Source organism: Antechinus flavipes, chromosome 3, assembly GCF_016432865.1.
Source record: "Antechinus flavipes isolate AdamAnt ecotype Samford, QLD, Australia chromosome 3, AdamAnt_v2, whole genome shotgun sequence".
NCBI classification, from domain to species: Eukaryota; Metazoa; Chordata; class Mammalia; order Dasyuromorphia; family Dasyuridae; genus Antechinus; species Antechinus flavipes.
The window spans coordinates 258631206-258655115 of NC_067400.1; the positions used below are offsets into that span (position 1 = coordinate 258631206).

Genomic DNA, 23910 nt, shown 5'->3' on the forward strand with positions numbered 1-23910 from the left:
CACTGCCGCAATCAGATAAGAAAAAAGGCGGCAGGAACATACTTAGAGAGGAGAGAGGAGGAGAGGATTCCACGTGGCCACCCTTCCCCCACTCCTGACCCCTTGGAAAAAAATTTCCCTCAGCTTCCCCACTCAATTTCCTACATGGGGATCCTTTTCAAGATTTAGCCCATCAGTTTCCCAATACCAGGTTTCTTCCCAAATCCACCCATTTCCAACTTTCTCTTTCCCCCTGACTACATACTTAATCAATCTCCTTAAAGAACTTTCCTTCCCAGATGCTCCTTTGGTAAAGTAGCAGAAGGCAGTGGGGGTGGGTGACTCCTTCCCCCACCTCTTCACCTATTCCCAAAAGTCTTTCTTTCACCTTCCTAACACCATGCGAACCTTTAATTTCCCTTACAAATCAGTCCTTCCTAAATCACCTGCATTCCTCTTTCCTTTTCCCTTCAAAAACCTTAAGATTCACCCTGTAGTGAATAACCCAAACCTCCACAAAACCCACACATGTCCAGCAGAACTGGATTTAAAGTATAACTTATGTTAACAAATAACTCAATATATTTCAGACGGTAACAAACTGAATCAAACTAATACAGCTGTTTTTAAAAGTTTTTTCTTCTACCACATTTCTTCTAACAGCTATTAGCATCTTATCTCCAGAGCTTTTTATTGCCCAGGCCAGGGTAAGCTTGAATTTTATTGCTCTTTACTCTAGTAGGCTTTTCCTAAAAAAAATTTAAATCACAAGCAAATTTTCCTTAATCATTGTTCTTAAAATTTAACAAAGCTTTTAAATCAGCAAAAACAGACTAGGGGCTTTTTCCAGGATTCCCCACCCTCAGAGAGAAGTTTGTTTCACCTTGAATTCCCTTTTCCCATTTCAGAATCCAAAGGGGCTTCTGTGAACTTCCAAGGAAGCCCATTTAGTGCTTTTCTCTGCCTTCACAGAGAATGCCTAGATATTCTATTCAAACTTCTTTCCTTTAAAATGTTAGCATACTGCTGTATATTAACTTTCCAAACTTTCAAATCCCTTTCAATCTATTTTTTTTTCCTTTTTTTTTTCTTCCTTTCCCTTTTCTCCCTTTTTCTCACAGGCTGCTGCAGTCAGCCAGAGACAGAGAGAGAGAGAGAGAGAAAGATTTTTCAAACTTCTTGATATTTTCTAAGCCTGCAACACAGAGGCTGAATCCTTATCTCTTACAAGGTTCCTAAATTTTAACACAGACACACACAAACAAACATGGAGCTCCAATTTACTATGCACAGTTGCAACGTTGTTTTCCAACCAACAACATAACAGACAAACCACACAGAACATAGAACATATATCACACAGACTACACAGTTACAACATTAAGCAAACATACCCAGAGGATATTCTCCAGCGTCCCAGAAAATACCCGTCTCAGAATTTTTAAACCCGTCGGCATTTATTCTGAGACCACAGGTTGCTAGCAACAGAACAGACCAGAACCAGAACCAAAACCAGACATACTTACTCTCCCAAATGCTGAATCAAATGCCAAATCAAATGCCGAATCGATTTCGTTGTCCACTGTAGGCTGGATTGAGGCTGAAGAACCACTTAGCCAGAATGCTGGTCTTTTCTCAAGGAACAGACTCAGGTCCTGAGCCCCCCTCAGGCCTAGGTGGAGACCGAGAGATCTCTAATCTCTAATCCAGTTCTCAGTTTCTATTATCTCGGCGGGACCTCCAAATTGTAATGCCGGAGAAACTGAGGCAGGAGAGAGATTAGAGAGTTTTAATATTTTATTAATGGGAGAGTAAGATTGACTGGGCAGGACTCTCGTCTCAGATTATCCAGTTAGACAGAGATAAGTATACTGGGACCAAAGAATCCATATTGGTCCCAGGGCTGGAGGACCCAAAGAATCCAGCGTCCAGCATACAGCTGCCAGCCGCCATTCTCCAGCAATGAATGGAAGAACCCCAACTTCTTAAATACCTTTTTGGAGACACAGAAGAGAAAGGGAGGGAAAGTTTTTTTATCAGGGAGGGGAAGCCATAAAACCTAAAAATTCCAGAGACAAAGAAGTAAAGATATCATGGGTTGATCTTGGAATATTCTAAAGGATATTGTAAATCCATAAAAGAATCAGGAGATCTACTCTTTTATCTTGCTAATTTATAACCCAAGAGCGAATAATCCTTAGTTTTACTGGGTCAGAGACAGAACAGTTAAGTAAACTGAGACAATGAAACTGAGTCAGGACAGTTAAAGAAAACTGTGGCATAACAAATAATGATTATGGAGAGGAGAATCTAGTAGAAAATAGGGGGTGGAATGGAATTACTTGTGTAGATAGATAGGTTTGCCTATTTTATGTGAGACAGGCATAAAGATAGAAATAGTGGTAGAAGGCATCATGATCTTTGAGAAGGAATGAGAAGATGGAACTTTCTGTGATGAAATTATTTTTTTCAGTTATTTCAGCTGAAAGGGTATGGAAAAGGAAACCATGGAAGCTTTGAGAAACCCTACAAAGGTTAGAAAACCTGCTATAGTTAATTAGATAATCAATAAATTTGAGAGATATTTTGCAGTAATGAGGGTCCACTTCATATTATGTAGCATAAATTTACAATGGATTGGTCAATCTAGTTTGGTCATTTTCTTCACCTTTGTTGAAAAGCTTGTGGGTAGGAATGAAGACAATGAGTAGTCCTCAATGCAAGCCTAGGACTTTGCACGAGAAGATTAAAAGAAAGAGAAGGGGCCAAAATACTAAAAAGGACAGTACAGAATTGACTGTTTTCCCAGAGTCAAGATGGAAAAGAGAGAGGGTGGAGTTAATTGAAAGATGATGCCTTGGAAAAGAATATAACAATTTCATTGATTATTATTCATTGTTGAACATCTCCTTACTTTCCAGTTGTTTGCTATCACAAGAAGTGCTTACATAAATTTCTTGTACTTATGATGCCTTTTCCTCTTTCTTTCTTATTTTCAAGATATAGGCTTATTAGTAGTGTTGCTAGGTCAAAGTATATGCAATTTTGTGACTTTTGGTATATTGCCAAATTGCTTTCCAGAATGACTATACCAATTCACAACTCTACCACAACTGCATTAGTGTTCCTGTCCTCTCATAACCCTTAAATAACTGACATTTTATATTTGTTGTTTTCACCATTCTGATTAGATAAAGGTAGAACTTTGAAGCTAATTTAACTCAATTTTACTTCATTATTTGAACTTTGGAGTTTTCTTCATGTTGTTATTGATAGCTCTAATTTCTTCCCTTGTGGATTTCTAATCATATTTTTTCATGATTTATTTATCAGGAAATGACTCTTTTTAAAAATATTAGAATCTAATCCTAATATAACTTGGGTATCTGACCCTTATCAAAGAAATTTGTTGCAATAGTTTTCTCCTCAATTAACCACTTTTTCCTTATAATTTTAACTTCATTGATTTCATTTGTGCAAAATCTTTTTTTAATGTGATCAAACTTATTCTTTTCATCTCTCCTCTCTTTCTATTCTCTTTATCTCTTCTCTCCTTATTTCATCAAGAATTTTTCCTCCATCTAAAGTTGCAAAAGGTCATTCCTTCTCCAATCCTCTAAGTTTTTTTTTTTTTTGATTTGACCTTTTTTTGTAGATTATTTATCCATTTGGAGCTATTGTGGTATATGGTATGAGATGATCTATTTGCAACTTCTTGAAAATAATACCTGATCTTATGGACTCTATTCTTTAATATACTGTCTTCTCTCATTGTTGACATATAATGTTTCTAGCTTTTTTCAAAATTTCTTCCCTCTTATCCTTTACTTACTCCTCCCATTCCTTACTAACTCTACTCCCTCCACTAGTATCTTCTCTGCTATCTCTGTATATTTCTGGCTGACTACATGCTGGCTTCCCTATTATAATGTGCATTTCTTATGGCAGGACTATTTTTGCTTTTCTTTGCTTCTTTATTGTTTGGGAGAGTGCCTGGCACATACTAAGTGCTTAAAAACTTTGTTTACTATTGACTGTTATAATAAAGATTCCTTTCTTGTATGGGTTGGACTAGATATTTCCAACTCCCTTCCCACTCCCAAATTCAGTGATCCTTGTTTTCCTGGATTTCTTTCTTTTCTTTTCTTTCTTTCTTTCTTTCTTTCTTTCTTTCTTTCTTTCTTTCTTTCTTTCTTTCTTTTCTTTCTTTCTTTCTTTCTTTCTTTCTTCTTTCTTTCTTTCTTTCTTTCTTTCTTTCTTTCTTTCTTTCTTTTTTAAAGTTTTTTGTTCTTTTACTTTATTTGGTAAAATCTTGACATTTTAAAATGATTTTGAGCTGGATTGAGACATGACCATCTTGATGGAATATCTCATTCATTCATTCTTGACCAAATGTTTATTAGATACCTATTCCTTGCAGAAGGCATTTGCTTTAAGAGAGATCAATACAACTTAATATTGTTCTCAAGGAGTTTATAGTCTAGTTGAGATAAGATATAATAAGTAACATAAAATACATTAAGTACATAAAAGAGTTATGAAGACAGCACAGTGAGTATTATAGAAGAAATTAGTACTGACTGGCAGAATCAGGAAAAACATCATGAAAGAGGGGCCATTTGTATTGGACTTGGAAGGTAGCAATGAGCAGTGGAAATGAGAGCATTCTATAGTTAATGGCATAAACAAGATATATAAATTGGACTCATATTGCAGTATGTAGCTCTAGACATAAAATATATATATATGATGCATTTAGAAATTTATATACATAGATATCTCTATCTTATCTATCTGTCTGTCTATTATATCTGAAGTTAGACACTGTGGGGAATATAAAGAATATGAGTCTAATGTATGTATCTTTGTTCATACCATTCTTTATAAAATGTCCTCCTACCCACTGCCCATTGCTAACATCAAAGCATCAATTTTCTAGAATTAATATGAGAACCCTCCAAACTATCATTTCAAGTTAGCAACGACATAAAGGATTATTGCCTTAGCTCATTAAATGCATATTGTAGCAGCCTGTGCCAGACTTGTAAGGCATTTTAAACAGTTTCATAGAAAATTGCTTTGTAAATGGTCTCTTTGTGAAGAGCTTGTTTCATAATGTTCTACAAGGATTTGTAACTACTAGAGTTTCCTATTACATTTAGATATACTGACTAATGGAACCATGAAACAATACTGAAGGTATACAAACACACAATGCAATTTTAAAAGCTTTGCATTGAAATTAGCATGGACATTCCATTAGGTGTACAAGGGGTAAAGGTTTTATTATTTGCTATGAATGAAATTAGCTGCTAAAATAGAATGCTAAAAGCTGTTTATATACAATTGGGATTACAAAACAAGGTCTACAGCTCAGAATATAAATAGTACCCAACTCTTAAGAAACAAATGAATTTACAAAGCAGATCAATTAGGTAATGATTTTTGCATTATGAAAATATGATTTTTCTCTTTTCTAAAGGATTCATTGCAGAATTATGTGAACTTTTACAGGTTCTCCTGAAGTATTTGTTTTCCCTTATATCTTTGATTAGTTGGTAGAAAGGCAGAACAATTTAAAACTATTATCTTCAGTATCACTGCCAGTAGAAAATAAATCAGAAGATGAAATATCTTCATAAATGATAGTAATATAAAAGAATTGGGAAAATAAGTCTTGATTTCTAAACATTAGACTTACATCCTTATGTTGATTCTGTTACCTTCAATTCAGCACCTGGTTTGCAGCCACAGCAGGACCCTAGTCTTCATAGAAAATTTCATCAACTGTTTAGAATGGGGACCCTAGCCAATTAAGTCTCATCAGACCTGTCCCATCAATTGGCTCAGCTGATACCTCATCTTTCCCCCATCTCCTTGAATTATCATGGAACATTCAGCCTTCTCAAGAACAACAACAAAAAAATCTCACCAAAAACAAATCATGTTTATGTTTATAGAGAAAAAAATCCTAAAAATTTGAAAGGCAGAGAGTATTCGTACTGTATTTTCAGACTAAAATTCAATAAAATAATTTGGGAACAAGATAAAGTTACATGGAAACTAAAGGTAGCATTTTACAATGATTGGTTTTAAAATGAATTAAGAAAAACGTTAACATGCTACTCTACATATCAAAATCTATGACTAAAAAAAAACTCTTAGAGACAAAATTGGCATTATAGATACATATTTATAAATGTAAAAAGTAAAATAAATGGAGTAAGCCTGCATCTAACAACACCAAAAATAAAAAAAAAAAGCAGAAATAATCTAAAGGATGCTTTATTTAAAAAAAGACAATAAAGTTATGAATAAAAATGAAACAACAATCAAGTTGACAAGATCAAGTACTGTTTTATGAAAAAGACTAATAAAATTGAGGTGCTTTTTAAAACTACTAAAAGGAACAAAAATACAAATGAAATTAAGAAGAAGAAATCACAATAAACATAAAATAATTGAAAACTTTTAGCACATATTAAAATAATTATGTGGTAATAAATTATAGAACTTAAAGTAAAATGGATGGCTATTTACAAATAAAATGCCAAATGGGACACAACAGGAAATCAATAATTTTTGGAATTACTCTTCAAAAATATCAGTAACAAATGGATTCTAAAAGAAATTTTTTTAACTTGAAAAGAACAAATAATTTCTGCATTATATAGGTCTTCATAAACATAAGAAAGATGAAATACTGCCCCTCTATACTTCATGGGGTAAATATGATATTGATTTTCAAACTTGGCAAAGAGAACATTTAAAAATTATAGATTGATTACTCTTAAGAAAATAGATGTAGAAATAAAAAAAATTTTAACAGAATGCACTAATATATTTTTAAAAGTTTTCATTGTAGCCAACCAATATACTAGAAACATAAGACTAACTTAACATCAGAAAAACGTTTAGAAGATATGAACAAAAACCCTTGTAAAATATGGTTATAATGATAAATAATGAGACCTGCCAAGCTACATTCTGCTCACCTAACCTTCCAAGATCTCTACACCACATGAGGCATCAGAACAGGGCTTCAGAAGAATGATTTTTCTAGCATAATTTCAAAAAGGGCAAAAAAAAAAAATCTGCTATTTATTTCTAATAAAGTGATTTAGATGTGAAGTTTCCTGCTGTCTTGGCATTAACTTTGAATGTATATTCTAGCACATGGCATTTTAAAAAATTCCATTTATCTTTCTCATCAAACAAAACTAGCAAACATTTCAAAGATTTCATATGTGTGTAATTATGTCTGGAGAACAAAGAGTACCTTTTATTGGGATTTTGATTGCATGTCTCCAGAGTTTAGACAAATTTCAGTTTCAGCTCACATTTAAATGAAAAATTATAGAACCTAAATGATAGCAAATTGATTTTAATTTAGTTATAATTTTTAGCTATTTTGGAAAAGGTGCACAAACATAACAGTAAACTTTATAACTACGTCTCCATTAGTGCAATAGAGAATCCTCTGAAATGAGTGTGTATTCAGATCCATATTATTTGAAATTAAAGTTGTATTAAATATAATAATTGATTCAAATTCAATGTAAATATACAGTGAGAATTTGAATAATGAGACTACATCAGAGCATTCTTTATTTGAACTAATTGGGACATGGTGGTATATATATCTTGAATTCATATAGTCCCATCACCTGTCAGAAAGGGGGGCTTGTTTTGGTTGGCCAGAGAACAAAACAAACCACAGGGAGGAGACTTAATATAAATAATAAGAGCTCCCTAGAAATCAAATGCACCCATCATAAAAGATAGTGTGTTCTCCCTCGTTAGAAAAATCTTTAAAGAAAAGCTAGAAGACCACTTTGTCACAAAAGAAATTCTTATATGGGTAGAATTGTATTAGATTATTTCTAAGGGTCCTTGATTGTTGAGATTTTAAACAGCAAAAAATTATGATTGAAAAAAGAAACTAAAAATATATATTTATAAACACAAAGATATAAATTATATATAATTATAACAATAAAACAAAGAAGAGAGAAATATAATATTTGTGGAAAATATGATAGATCAAAAATTTAACATTAACATTTATAATTTGCTATTGAAAAATTCAAAAACAAAAGAGAGGCTCAGGCAGAGTCAAAAGACCCTAAGTCAGGAGGACCTAAGTTCAAATTCAGCCTCAGACACTTAACATTTAACTAGCTGTGTAACCCTGGGCAAATCATTTAACCCCAATTGCCTCACTGAAAAAAAAAAGGAAAAAAAGAAAGAAAAATATATAATAAGATATATAAAAAGATATGAACAGAGAATTTAAATGTCAGTTTATCCTCACTAACCATCTGAGTAATGAAAATTAAAGCAAATTTGAGATACCACCTCACAAGTTGAATTGGTAAAAAATTATTTTAAGGAAATAATTAGTTTAGATGAAATCAGTTTAGAGGGATGGAATAAGTGATGCATACAGATCTATATTATTTAAGAGTTGAAAAGAACTCACATTTTTATAATATCACCAGCAATTGGTGATGCAGACTTTTATTTAAGATCTTTTATTTATTTAAGAGGGAATTCAATATTTCCTGAGATAGTTTATTCCACTTTTTAGGTTTTTCCTTACAAAAAACCTAAATTCATTTTTGCTGCAACTTGCAAGGAAAATAAACACAAAGGAATGCTCAGCAAAATTCTGAGTAGAGAAGCTTAATAAGAGGTGACTTAGAACTTTTTCCTCTCCCATACAAAAAAGTGAAAATGCTATGTTGTGTGATCCACATTCAGTCCCATAATTATTCTTCTGGATGCAGATGGCTCTCTCCATCACAAGATCATTGAAAGTGGCCTCAATCATCTCATTGTTGGAAAGAGCCACATCCATCAGAATTGGTCATTGTATAATCTTGTTGCTGTGTACAATGTTCTCTTGGTTCTATTCACTTCACTTAACATCAGTTTGTGTAAGTCTCTCTAGGCCTCTCTGAAATCATCCTGTGGATCTTTTCTTATAGAACAATAATATTCCATATTTTCTTGTATTCTTAAATTTATGAGGGGATGGGCTTTGAAAAGAACCTCTGGGTCATTCTTCCTGCTCATTCTCAGGTCTTGCCATTTGCTTTGTAATTAAACTTTGTTCTATGTGTTGTCTTTCCCAGTAAGAATGTAGACACCTTGAGAGCAGGAATTGTCTCATTTTTTCTATTTATTTCTCTACTATTTGACACAAGTGACATATTTTAAATGCTTAATAAATACTCTTTTCATTCATTTAGTAATACAAGGACCTCTCAAAGACTACCTTTGGCAGTGTCCCAAGGTCACTTTCATAGCTTGAGGCCATACTACTGATATAATGCTAATCATATGAGAGAACACAGACCAGATAACAACTGCTTGGGAGGACCCAAAAGATCGGCATGTGTAATAGAAGGGATTTGGCTATAAGAAGTCTGTCTATAGGAAAGACAACATTGACAGAGCAATAAGTTTACTGACAAAGAGGGATGAACTCCGACTAATTGAGGAGGAGAAATGAAAAAGCATTCCTCAATGAATGACAAAGGAACAAAATAAATTGAATTAATATCTCTTTAGGTAAAAATATTATTAAAAATTCTTCAACCTCCCTGAAATTACAGTGGTGCAAACTGCAAAAATCTCCAAAGATTTCAGAACAATAAAAGCAATAAAAAGCAAAAATATTAAAGGAATAAGAACAAAACAATAGAGAACAGAATTTAGAACAAAACAAGAGATACAGTCCAAAAAAGTTGCTTCTCTAAAAGAATTGTAATGCAAAAATATAGATGCAGAAGTAAAATTCATTGAACAGAATCAAAAGATAATAAAATTGGAAGAATAGCTGAGACCTCTGTAAAATCATACAGATCATAGAACTAGAAATAAAAACAACTTCAGAAACCATGTATTCTATTCCCTTTATTTTACAAAGGAAGATATGGAAGTCAAGTATCCCATTAAGGGCCATATGAGCAGTGAATATCAAATACATGATTTGGACTGAAAGTCTTTTAGATTCTAGAGCCAGTGAGCTTTTGTCTGCACTACTTTGAGGGCTCAAAGACAGGAGGAAGGTAAGATAATAATCTGAGGAAGATGAATCAGAAAAAAATGGTGAAACTAAAGCCACAATGCAGGAAATTATACAAGAGAATTGTTCAGATACATTGGAAGCAGAGAGCAAAATACAAACCAAGAGAATGCACAGAAAACCAATAGAAAAGAAAAAACCTGGAGCTTAATTCTCTTTCAAAAATTAGATTTCAGTGCTACATCAAACACTAAATTTTGTAGGCAGCAAGGGGAAAAATCTTTCTTATTCCAAGGACAATCAGACAGGATAATACAGGACTGTTTATTTTTTACTTACAAGAAATTGAAGAAAAAATTGCAATAGGATATTCACAAAACAAACACTGATTTGCACCCTAAAACCACATACTTTGCAAAACTGAGACTATGCCTAAGAAATGGATATTCCAAAATAAGAATAATTCAAATCATGACTTTAAGACAATCCAGAAATGAAAAAATCATTCAATTTAATTTTTAAAAAGAAAGTTATACACTTTCAAATAGTTATGAAAACCTACAAAATGAAATGTTGGTGGCCAGAGTAACACAAAGCCATGTGAGATGATGCAGTTGTTTTGTTTTGAGTTTTATTTTTTGCTTTTCTTTTTTAAAAAAACATCTTGCATTGTCTGAAATAGAATAAGAAGGAAAAGAACATTCCTGGTTAAAAAATTTAGGAGAAAAACATATAAGGGAAAGAATTAGGGGAAAGTGAATTAACATTTTGTGGGCAAAAAAGTATTATCTTTTCATTAGCAAATCAGTATTTTTGGTGGCGTGATAATACTGAAGAATTCTTCCTGGACAGAGAGAGGAAAAGGTGAGATGGTGATTAGCCAGTGAGGGCTCAAGAGGGGAGATAGGCAAGAGAATCTTAATTTGGGATAGTAGGTAAAATGCATAAAGAATAGGATGGAAATGGATCTTGAAAGTTTTTTTAGTCAGTCAAGTATTAAGCACTTTCAATTCCAAGTACTAATGTTTATCCTTCATTCTTATTATAGCTTTTTATTTACAAGTTATATGCATGGGTAATTTTACAGCATTGACAATTGCCAAACTTTTTGTTCCAATTTTTCCCCTCCTTCTCCCCATCCTCTCCTCCTGATGGCAGGTTGACCAATACATGTTAAGTATGCTGAAGTATAATTTATCTTTCATTCTTGAAGAGAACCATGACATAAGGGAGATGATGCTATGACATGCAAGTGAATTGGGATTTAAGTGAGGGAGGGCTGGGCAGGAGCACCTGCCTCATTTTCCCCTCCAGAATCATCTGGGTCCAATGGCAAGATGTAGATCAAGACAACAGGAGATAGCCCTGGATACAGTGTTGGGTCTTGGTCAATCACTGTGCTAAATTCTGGCAATAGAAAGAAAGGCATTGTTTTATATTCAAGGGACTCACATTTTAATGGAGAAGACAATTAATGACTGAAGTGATCCCATAGGCTGGTAAGAAGGTAAGATAAGTCGTCTGCCTGCCTTCCTTCTTTCCTTCCTTCCTTCCTTTCTTCCTTCCTTCCTTCCTTCCTTCCTTCCTTCCTTCCTTCCTCCTTCCTTCCTTCCTTCCTCCTTCCTTCCTCCTTCTTTCCTCCTTCCTTCCTTCCTTCCTTTCTTCCTTCTTTCTTTCCTTGTTTCCTTCCTTCCTTCCTTCCTTCCTTCCTTCCTTCCTCTCTTTCTCTCTTTCTCTCTTCTTCTTTTTTCTTTATCCAGCATTTTAGAGTAATTCAATGTAGGATAACTTCTTTACCCCTCAACAATATCCAAAAATACTGCTCGTTGTTCAATTAATGAGTCCTATCCTTCTGTTGTAATGCAGTGGACAGCCATTTCCTTCTCCAGTGGATTAAAATAATGAATTAAGTGATTTGCCAAGGGTCACACAAGTATTAAGTGTTTGAGTCTGAGCTGAACTCAAGTCTTCTGACTACAGGTCCAGCACTTCATCCATGCTAACTATCCTCTAACTACCCATGCATATATAATAATTGATATCCATAAATATAACTTTTAGTACCAAGAAAAAGCCAAATTATAATCTATGTTTAATAATAAAGAAAGACATATAATAAAGGTAAGAAAAATTTTCCATATACTTTAGACAACTTGAATAGAAAGAGGAATTAGATAAGAAACTTAGCATTAAATTCTGATGTTTTGATGACAGAAAACTTGATTATCCACATATTTTCTGGAAATTTCTTTGACTTCTACTTTTTTTATGCCTATCAAGTTCTTTTTGTAATTTGTTTAGTACCTTTGATTCCATTGAAACGTTCTCTTCTTGATTAATAAAGTTTCTTTAAGTTCAGTGGAGTGATTGGTTGATTTAGTCAATCCCTACCCTAAGAAAAGAAAGGATAGGACCATGTCTTGGATGATGAAAAACATCTCTATTCATTAATTCTTTTTAAAAAAATTAAATTAAAAATTTTAAAATACACATTGCTTTATGAATCATGTTGGGAGAGAAAAATCAGAACAAAAGGGAAAAAAAAACATGGAAGAGGAAAAAAAAACAAAAAAGAAGTGAATACAGCATGTTGATTTATACTCAATCTCCATAGTTCTTTTTTTTTTTTTTTTTTTTTTGAATGCAGATGGTGTTTTCTATTCAAAGTTTATTGGCATGGCCTTGGATATTCCTCAACTCTTACTTTGTTTTTTTCTTCTCAATTTTTAGATTGGGAATGGTAGAAATGCTTTTAAAGAGGGTTAAAATTGAAGATTAGTAAGGATGTTATAAGAAAACACTTTTTTATTTTCAGTGAATTTGAATCATGAGACCCAAATGAACTGCACTCTAGATTATTAAAGGAAATGATTAATGTAATTTTTGAACCAGTGCTTCTTTAAACTATTAAGAGTATAGGATAGGTAAAGAGTATACATTACAATTTTCTGAAATGGTCAGAAAGTGAATCATAACCTCTTTTTGACTTGGTTTACTTATGCATAAAATGGAGATCATAATAATACTTACCTCTTTTAGAGCTGTTGCAAAGATCAAATGAATTGATAATTGTATAAAATGCTTAGCATAGTACATGAAACATTGTGAGAGCTATGTAGTTGTTAAATATTATTATTATTATTAATACTAAAACTTGGTGACCTTGACTTTTATTCTATAACCTATATAAAAGAGGTGGTTTGTGACTATTTAAAAAGACAAGCATCCATTACAAAACCACCATGCTTTATTATTTTTTCAATTAAGAACAAGTCACCAAACTAACCGAGTAACTTTGTTTTTGTTTGTTTTGTTTTGTTTTTGGAAAAAACTAGTAGATGAGAAATGCTACAGACATAATAAACTTTAACAAATTATTTGACAGAATCTCTTTCACTTTGTGGACAAAATGGATATAAAGAATTAAACACCCAATTAATTTTTAAATAGTTAAATAACTAGATCCAAAGAGTAGTTGTTAATGGATTGATATAAAGTGAAATCTAGTGAAGTATCCCCAGGTTTCTGTCCTTGGCTTTGTAATCATCAAATGATTTGTTAATTTTTTTAAAATTTTATTTTATTTAATAATAACTTTATATTGACAGAATCCATGCCAGGGTAATTTTTTACAACATTATCCCTTGTACTCAGTTCTGTTTCGATTTTTCCCCTCCCTCCCTCCACCCCCTCCCCTAGATGGCAAGCAGTCCTATATATGTTAGATATGTTGCAGTATATCCTAGATACAATATATGTTTGCAGAACCTAACAGTTCTCTTCTTGCACAGGGAGAATTGGATTCAGAAGGTAAAAATAACCCGGAAGAAAAACAAAAATGCAAATAGTTCACATTCGTTTCCCAGTGTTCTTTCTTTGGTGTAGTTGCTTCTGTCCATCATTTATCAATTGAAACTCAGTTAGGTCTCTTTGTCAAAGAAATCCACTTCCATCAGAATACATTCTCACACAATATCGTTGTTGAAGTGTATAATGATCTCCTGGTTCTGCTCATTTCACTTAGCATCCGTTCATGTAAGTCTCTCCAAGCCTCTCTGTATTCATCCTTCTGGTCATTTCTTATAGAACAGTAATATTCCATAACATTCATATACCACAATTTACCCAGCCACTCTCCAATTGATGGGTATCCATTCATTTTCCAGTTTCTAGCCACTACAAATAGGGCTGCTACAAACATTTTGGCACATACAGGTCCCTTTCCCTTCTTTAGTATCTCTTTGGGGTATAAGCCCAGTAGATACACTGCTGGATCAAAGGGTATGCACATTTTGATATTGCTCTCCAGAATGGTTGGATTCGTTCACAACTCCACCAACAATGCATCAGTGTCCCAGTTTTCCCACATCCCTTCCAACATTCATCATTATTTTTTCCTGTCATCTTAGCCAATCTGACAGGTGTGTAGTGGTATCTCAGAGTTGTCTTAATTTGCATTTCTCTGATCAATAGTGATTTGGAACACTCTTTCATATGAGTGGAAATAGTTTCAATTCATCATCTGAAAATTGTCTGTTCATATCCTTTGACCATTTATCAATTGGAGAATGGCATGGTTTCTTATAAATTAGAGTCAGTTCTCTATATGTTTTGGAAATGAGGCCTTTATCAGAACCTTTAACTGTGAAGATATTTTCCCAGTTTGTTGCTTCCCTTCTAATCTTGTTTGTATTAGTTCTGTTTGTACATGATTTGTTAAATTTTAACAAAACTTAAGTTTGTTTAATTTTCTGACCATTTCAAGGACTTCCAATACTCCAAAATCCGGAGCTTTGTTGTCTCTAAGAAATGAAGTCAAACATCTGATGAAAAACAAATAGTAGGTAAAAGTAGTGGTTTTTAAAATTTTTTTTCCCTGAATATATTTGCAATTTTCTTTACAGAGAAGTAATGTTGAATATAACAAATGACAGACTCACAGAGCATGAGATTATGACAGTTGCACGCTACTACAGTGTGAGAGAAGATTCTGATTCTGATATGACTTTCCTTATTGCACTGGCCCAAGAACAGTTGAAAAAATATAACTTTGAGATTTTTGACAAAGTGACTGATATGTGTACATACAAGGATCAGGCCAAGTAAGTCATTGGATAGTTTATCCATTTTAATAGATATTTTAAGTTTTTCTAAACCAGAATGAAAAATATTTTTTACATTTTTAACAAAGAATACAAAGCCCCAATCTGCAAAGTGTCGCTTAAACCGATCACAAAGATATTTTTATTAAGAGTTTTATTCTTTCATCAGATTCGTGATTTTGTGATTGCCAATAAAATACTTTGACTTCAAGGGAAACTTGCTTTTATCCTTGAATTTTCTCATTATCCACTGCTAACACTCTTAAAATTAATTAGTGAGCTAAGACTTCAGCAAGATTAAGCAGCATGATATTTGCCACCTTTAATATTATTTTATGCTATAATGACCAGCTATTTTGACCTCTATCATAAAAATAACACTTAGCCAAATCAAGGCCAAATCAAGAGTTTATGTTTCTGAATTTGAATTTAATAAAATTTTAGTATAATTCAATTCCTAAGAAATGTTGTATTCAAGTCATCTAAGAATATTAAAAAACTTTGAGGTAAATAAAATAAAATTAACTTTTTCTTTACAAAATTTGAAAATTTTTTTTTTTTATTATCTTCTATCTCAGATTATTAGTTAACCAATAAAGGTTTTTTTTTTTTTTTAATTCCTCATTGGCTTCACTTTTGCCATTTGCTGGCAAAAAAGGCATAGAGTGGTCTATGGTCTTTTCTACTACTTGTCATTTTAATAGAAATTGATCAGTTTCATTGGCTAAGCCCTCTGAAAAAAATCTGATGAGCATTAAAGGCCCAATTGTAGTTCCCTGATTTTGTGGGGTCGGATCCAAAGAAAATGCTAGGAAAAAAAACTTTGGGTCATTTTGTGCTATATTTTTATGTGCTTAACTGATTGTCAGATTTTTAAATAGTTTCATATACATCATATATCTACTTGACTGTTTAAGAGGGAAGATTACAGAGTTGTGTTTGCAACTTTAGTAATCTGTCCTGCTAATAACAAAGAATGCCAAACACGGAAGGAAAAACCACCATGAGTTTAGAATTCAGCTATTTTTTAGTGGAAACATTTGTTGAAATGCAATATGATTATTTTTCACTTTATTAATTCCTAATTCCAGTTTTTGTAAGACTACTTCAAAAAGCTTATTTTAGGACATATGCATATTTTATCATTTTTATTATTTAGTTGTTACAAAAATAAAACAAAGATACATTTTCCATTTTATTTCTGTTTGCTGCAGAACTGGATTATTGCCTAGTCCAGCTATCAGGATTCTCTGCAAATCTTTTAGGATGCCTCTGCCAGATGATCTTCTGAGAGCATTACTATCCAAGTAAGTGATAAATCAAATGATATATATTTTTAAATATATATTCCAAAAGCATATTTGCAGTTGTATAAGTTCTTTTTAAAGTAACATTAATCAATGTATCTTTAAATATCTGTGATTCTGTGCAATTATACTTAGATAATATTTTGACTTCATGATGGTACATATCCATCTGAATATTCAGTGGAAAAGTTGGACCCACTGACATGGGACAGAAGGTGAGGTTTGGCTTATTTTAGGGTTTTTGTGAGAAACTAATCCACAGGAGATATAGACAGAATAAGCAAGGGGATAAAAAAGGAACTAGGAATACTAAACCTAAAACTGCAAAGAATAGCTTAAATTAATCATAAGACAAATTGAACAAAATACAGAATATAGAGAGTGGTATAGCACACAGATCAGGATGAATAAAAACCAAAGAGACTGAATAGGACAATAAGATCATATATGATCATAGCTCTAGAGCTAGAAAGAACCCCAGAGACCATTAAATTCATTCTTTCTCCTCTCATTTCCCTTCCCGAAGGGGAATGTACCATGTACTTTTTGCTAAAAGACAAGTTATAATCTATAGTGCCCAAAGCTCAACTGTCTCTTCTCTCTTCTCTTTTTCTCCAAAAAAGCTTTTATTTAAGAGAAATTCAGAATTGCAATATAATTTTAAGTGTTTATAAATTAAATAAAAGATTAGAAAGGGATGCAAAATGTTTACTTTGACTATCATATACATGTTTATTTACACACATAGCTGAAACCACTTTGTCTAATTTTATATACATACAAAAAAAATCATTTTTTGATTAAAAGTGGTCCTAGTCTAATAAAGTCAATATTGTAACTGACAATTGTAGGACTCTTTCCCTTTGTCATAACTAAACTATTTTACATTTAATTCTCAACAGATAATTAAATTCCCATGCTAAGTGTAATCTGTACTGGAATTAAAAAAAAAAATTTACTAAAACATGCCTAAAACCTAGTTCTTCCTTCTAAATATCAAGCAATACCAATCTAATTCTTCTTACATGTGACACTTTTTTAAAACTCAGAAACAGAAATTCTCTCCCTCCCAAGTCTTCTCTCTTCCCCAGGCTAAACATCCCCAAATATCTTCATCCAGTTAGTATCTCTAGGAATACTGAATATTTCTTAAACTTATGTTTGAGAAAAGTGCTATGTAAATTCTAAGGGTTTTATATAAGTGTGAATTATCATTAGAATAATAAGTCATCATTGTCTCAACATGATTTTCTTTCTTCCTTTGCCTTAAGGCAGAAAGAATTTTATGAAATTGGGGCAAGTCACTAGAACTTAGATAATGTCTGTTTTGGTTGTAGGTGGCTAGCTCCACAATGGCTAAATTATGTACTTGTAAACATCTTTTGTTAGTGTGGATCAATCGCCTGATTTTCTTGTCAGGATAAAATACAGATTAGCTGGATTTGAAAGATATTACTTTCTTAGAGAGCTGCCATGACATGGGGTCACATGCCTGATGGATTCTATCATCTGAGCAGATTCTTTTATTCCTTTGAAAGACTCTCAACTCCTAATGGAACAATCAGCCCATGTCTTGAATTTATATAGTTAATTCTTATTGTCCCTAAAGTCTTCATAGCACCTTACAAACTTTCTGGCCAAAGTTGGAATTTTCAGGCCATTCTTAAGGAATCCTTCATATTTTGAATCCCTTTCTAAGTATGTGGTTTTTAATAAAAGTCACATGTATGGAGTTAGATGAGAATTTATTCAGTACCAATTATAACCTGGAGGCAATGTTAGACACCTCCCAAGATAAAGCAGGGGCAGTTGCTTAACAGCTGCACAGAAATGCTACATAAATTGAGAAGAGGAAGTGAAACATAAATCAAATAAAAATGTCTTGATGTGGTAGAACTTTCTCCATGTGATTGCTACTCACATATTTTTCTTGACTTTGTATTTAGATATTTAAATTTCCTACAATTTGATTTAAGTTCTTTCTCAATATAGTAAGATTCATCTCTTAGACATTTGTTACTATAAGCTAAGATGGAATAAGGCCATATAAGTTTTTATTCCTGGTTACTTCCTATCATCCCCTTAGAATAAGGTCACTTCCCTTGATAAACAAATTCATTTCACTATGCACTTTCCAAGTGATCTCTGGGATGGTAGTAATTCTATATCAGTTACAAGAATAAAACTTATATTGACATTATGTCAGAACTCCAGGATAATTTACAAATGCTTGAACCAATCACCAAACTAGATGATGGTACATATCCTTCTTTCCTTTTTGTTTTTCAAATCTTGATTGCCAAGGCTCAACTTTTTAGACTAATGCTCTTTGTAGGTACCACTATTACTGCTTCCCTTCTGCTTCCTGACATATGGACACCATCAGAGGAAGTCTTAAGGATAAACTATTAGTTCATTAGCTCTTTCCTTCACTGAGCACTAAAGGATATTTAATTTAATGAACATTGTCAGTGATAAAGTCAGTTAAAGCATTTGATTGTTAAAAATATTGGCCCAAATAGAAGAAACCTTATTTTTCAAAGAGAAATTTTTGAAAATATGAAAATGTATATCCTGTAGTAGGAAAAAACAAATATTGAGGATGAAGAACACTCTACTATTATAACAAACAAAAAAAAATCGCAAGCTCTCCTTGAATTTCTAGTCTGTAGTTCAACAGCCAGTACTTATTAAGTGACTACCAGGTGTCAAGCACTGTGTTAAGTAACTTGTGGAAACAGACAATCCACTGAACAATCTCTTTTCTTTACCATTTTGCTTTTCTAAGGCAAGCACTTTGGTTACTCACCCTTTAGATACCACTGTTCCCCTAGCAACCTCCTCCCAGCCCGTGTTTTTCTAACTAGGTGAGTTCTATCAGCAGAGCTTGCTTTGTAAAAGGAAATGACTCCTCTAGATCAAAGCATTCCATAATGGAAACGTTAATATGACTTTAACTAGATTTAACATGGTTACTCCAAGCTCTCTCAAACCTTACCACCTGCCTCCTCTCAAAGCTCTTTCTTGCTCCTCTTCCCTCTTGGGAGGTATCTCACAACAGCACGACACAAGGTATATTGGGAGCTGTTGCTATGGAAATGAGCAGTCATCATCACAGAGGAAGCTTTGAAAACTCTCAAGTGCCTTAGGTTCTCAAAACTCTTACATCTCCCCTATATACCATGATCACAAATAGAAGATGAACACTATTTTATTATTTTCTTGCTAAAAGAAACAACAACAACTCAAATCACATCTTATATTTGAACCAGTGTAGTATTTTATTCTCTCTGCGTTCCTTATTTGGTGGTTTTGGTCTACTTTGCCATTGAAATTTGTGTGGAAAGTTGTTAAGATTCAGAACTCTGTAGCTCCTTGCTTTGGGGTATTTTGAGAACAGAGCCTTTTATGTAACCAAATTTAACTTGGCAATTTTGATAATGCATCTTGGCAATCCTTAGTTTCTGTGCTTAGCTATTCAGGCTTTACAGGGAGAGGGGCTGGAATAGATTTCTTTCCAATTCTGTCATTCTATGATTCAATGGCCATGGTTCACAATCTCCACTCTTCATTTGTAGTTAAGCTTCATGCATTTTACTGGATGGTTCAGTGTGTACCCCACATTATTAGTTAAGTGTGCCAAAAGAGGCCAAAACACATTTAGAAAAGTAATTCTAAGTTTATGTGCATGCTATCTTCATTCTTTGAATCATGTATCCTGGGCCATTCCCTTAATTAAAGAAATCAGACTGGTTGCAGGGCTCTCTTTTTGGAGCTAGGTTATCAGTCCCTTCACTGCTTGCCAGCCAGAATATAATTCTGTCCAGCCACCCCAAACCTAATCCTCCACCCCTACACATAAAACAAAACTTTTATTTTGGTTTCTACTAAAAGGTAACCTCCTTTAAGGCAGGGACATATTTCATTTTTATATTTGCATAATGTAGTATAAGTTCAATAAATGCTTTTTCAAGCATCCATGGTACCCTTCCTCCTCAAAATAGGTCCCAAGGATAGCTACCTCAGACTTCAGGTACTCTATGGATCCAGATCCACTCATAATGATAGATATTATCATATTGACTTTTTCTCAATTTAGCCAGAAGATAAAATTAGTTCAAAGCATGTAATGAAATGACCAGCTAGATGCACAGTAGATAGAGTGTAGGGGCTAGAATGAGGAAGATCTGAGTCAGATATTCAGTTACTTATTAGCTTTGTGACTCTGGGCAAATCAGTTAACCCTGTCACCCTCAGTTTCCTCCTCTGTAAAATGAATTGGAGGAGGAAATGGCAAACTACTCCATTTTTGTCAAGAAAATTCCAAATGGGTTCACAAAGAGTTGTACATTATTCAAACAACTGAACAGCAGCAACAATTTAATGAATTAGCATAGAAAGATTTGCAACAGACCATTCTCCCTATAGATGTAGGGTATAGTCTCCCACCAAACTATGTTCCATCAGAAGGAGAGTGAGCATAAATAGGGATCTCATATATCTGACACTGCCAGAACCCTAATTTCTTTTGGCTATGTCATTGTGCCATTTATCCAGAGCCAGCTTCTTCCTGGGCTCAGCATCTCTTCTGAGTGCAAGCTCTGTCTCTGCTGGTGCATTGCTTTGTTGGTTTTGGTACCTTTTCTGGGCATTATTCCATTCTATTGTCTTCAGGGCTCATTTCTTTAGGGCTAAGAAAGCCATATCAGCTTCTGTCTGCTGCAATATAGTAGCACTATCACTGATAAGAGTGGATAATTCTTTGATCATCGTCACCAAATCTTCTCTCCCCTGGGGAAAAAAAAAAAAGTGAACTGAGTGACAGGTCCCAGGTCAAAGTTAGGTCTTTCTTTTTTGTGATACCTCTATCCAAGTAGAGACCAAAGATTATATTATATTTAACTATTTAATTTAGGGTTCCTTCATTTTTACCAAGATACTCTCAGGATTAGTTACAAAAAGCTTGAGCCAGAAGAAAAGCTAGATTAAGGAGCTAGTCAGTGTCTTCTAGCTTCCAGGCCCCAAATTATGCTTTTTATTGTGCATATCTATTAGTAGAAAAGCTACTACTTTTCTATTTGATGTTATATTTTAGCCTGCAAAAAACTCAGTGTTCATATAAAAGAATTTGAAACAATACCCAATGACAAGAATATTGATAGTTTGTATAGTTACTAAGCCATTTATCACTTTTTGGTAGGTGGACCATGAATTACTTCAATGTCACATTAAAGTGACTTCTTTTGAAAACTCCTACCAAGCTCAACAGCAAAGGGAACATTTTTGGGATAATTATTATTTGGAATAGAACAAGAGAAATTGCCTTTATCTCCTTTCTTATGATGTGCCAAAATTTAATAATAGTGTCAAACATAAAAGAATTTAGGTTTTATTAAGATGTTTTGGATGATACAAACTGTGACATTATAAAGAACTGATACTAATTTTTAAAATAAATGTCAAAAATTATGTAGAAATATAATTTATACATACAAATTTCATAAATAGCAATGATAATTGACATTTATTTATATAGCACTTTTCATATTACAAAGTGTTTCATACACATAATCTTGTTTGTTCTTTACAACAACCCTATAAATTAGCCACTATATATATTTTCATGCCCATTTGAGAGATTAGAAAATTGAGGCTCAGAGAGTTTACATAACATCTCTAGGGTCACTTGCAGAGATAGTAAAGGACTGGGGTGTTGAAAAACAAATATTTCTTGATGCTAGGCCTAGAATTCTTTCCACTATACCACATTCTGCCTAAGTGTAGTCATGAGAACTACAGTCATTTTAATGATGTTCAGAGCAGTTTGGGATGGTTTTGGATTGCTTCCAGAGTCTGTATTTTGTTCTTTGGAATATATTCACTAACAGCAAATCTATAGTCCTTGAAGGTGGATTTGAATTTTGGAGATAGTCAAAAAATTCACCCTAAAATAAATGGTGAAGGAGGAATATAAAATCAGTCTAATGTGAGCTGTAAGGTTTGTTTGTGTAAGTAACAATACTAGTTTTTCCTATAAGACAAATAAGATGGCTGCTCAAACTTTATCAGAACTTCCTGTAAACAGATTAAGCCATTCAATTTTCTTGTGCTCCAGTAAATGAGAGACATATTTCCCTAGTGTCAATAGAATGTCAAGAGTGGCGAACGTGGACAGGAGCTGTACAGAATGGAAAGGATGGATGGATTGTGATTTTCATTATCATTATCATATGTGTAAACGTGTGTGTATATACACACACAAGAAAAACACACATATAGACACATGTGCATATATATATATATATATAATAGGTAGGTAGATAGTATTCATATAGCAATTTAAGGTTTGCAAAGCATTTAAAAATATTAATTCTTTTTATCCTCACAATAGCATGGGAACGTAGGTGCTATTATTATCCTCATTTTTTTCAGATAAGACACTGAGGTAGACAGTGTCCAAGGTCACGTAGCTAGGAAGTGTCTGAGACAGTATGAATCAGTCTTCCTATTCCAGGTTCAGGGGTCTATCTGCTACATTACCTCTCTGCCACAGAGACGAGAAGACAGATCCATTGAAATATATGTGTGTGTATGTGTGTGTGTGTGTGTGTGTGTGTTTGTGTGTGTGTATGTGGCAATTGATAAATAAGTTGCCCAGGGTCGGTCACACAGTTAGGAAATATTAAATATCTGAGATTGGATCTATCTATTACACCATCGAACTGCCCCTCCATTGAAATATATTAAAGGAATAAGGTGGTGCTCATAGTGGAGACACAAAAGTAGAAGAGGGCTGCAGTGTTAAGAGTTCCTGCTGAACTTGCTAAAACAAGATGCTACTTATAAATCTCATGCAAATGTAATGAGGTACAACTTCCCATTCTGTTGCCTCCAAAACAAAAAGGTGTGAAATTCCACAGACAAGGTCAGTTTTTCAACAAGATATAAATTGCCCTGAACCTTTGTTGTCACTTTGATAAGGATTATACTCTTGAATTGATTCTGTCCTCTTGACAGATATGAATTTAACTTGTGGATATTTATTGCCCCATTGACATCATTGCTGGTGAAATAATTATCAATTTCTGACTTATTTAATCACCCTCAGATGTACTCTTGAAAAGGGAATTAAATGTTTAATATATATTAGATTACTTGCCATTTAGGAGAGGGGGTGGGGAGGAGAGGGAGGAAATTTTTTTTTTTTGCAAGTTTTTGCAAAGGGTCAGTGTTAAAAAATAATTCATGCATATGTTTTGAAAATAAAAAGTTTTAAAATGTTTGTAGCAGCCCTGTTTGTAGTGCCTAGAAACTGGAAAATGAATGGATGCCCATCAATTGGAGAATGGCTCGGTAAATTGTGGTATATGAATGTTATGGAATATTATTGCTCTGTAAGGAATGACCAGCAGGATGAATACAGAGAGGACTGGCGAGACTTACATGAACTGATGCTAAATGAAATGAGCAGAACCAGGAGATCATTATA

General features: G+C 33.4%; 1 protein-coding gene across 1 annotated transcript in view; it reads left to right on the forward strand.

Moving 5' to 3' along the window:
• The window catches only part of EFHC2 (EF-hand domain containing 2), a 220451-nt gene that overhangs the window by 166462 nt on the left and 30079 nt on the right, over positions 1-23910 (forward strand). The window contains exons 12-13 of the mRNA XM_051984989.1: positions 14917-15114; positions 16329-16421. Coding sequence (XP_051840949.1) covers positions 14917-15114; positions 16329-16421 — 291 coding nt within the window. The remainder of the gene's footprint in view (positions 1-14916; positions 15115-16328; positions 16422-23910) is intronic.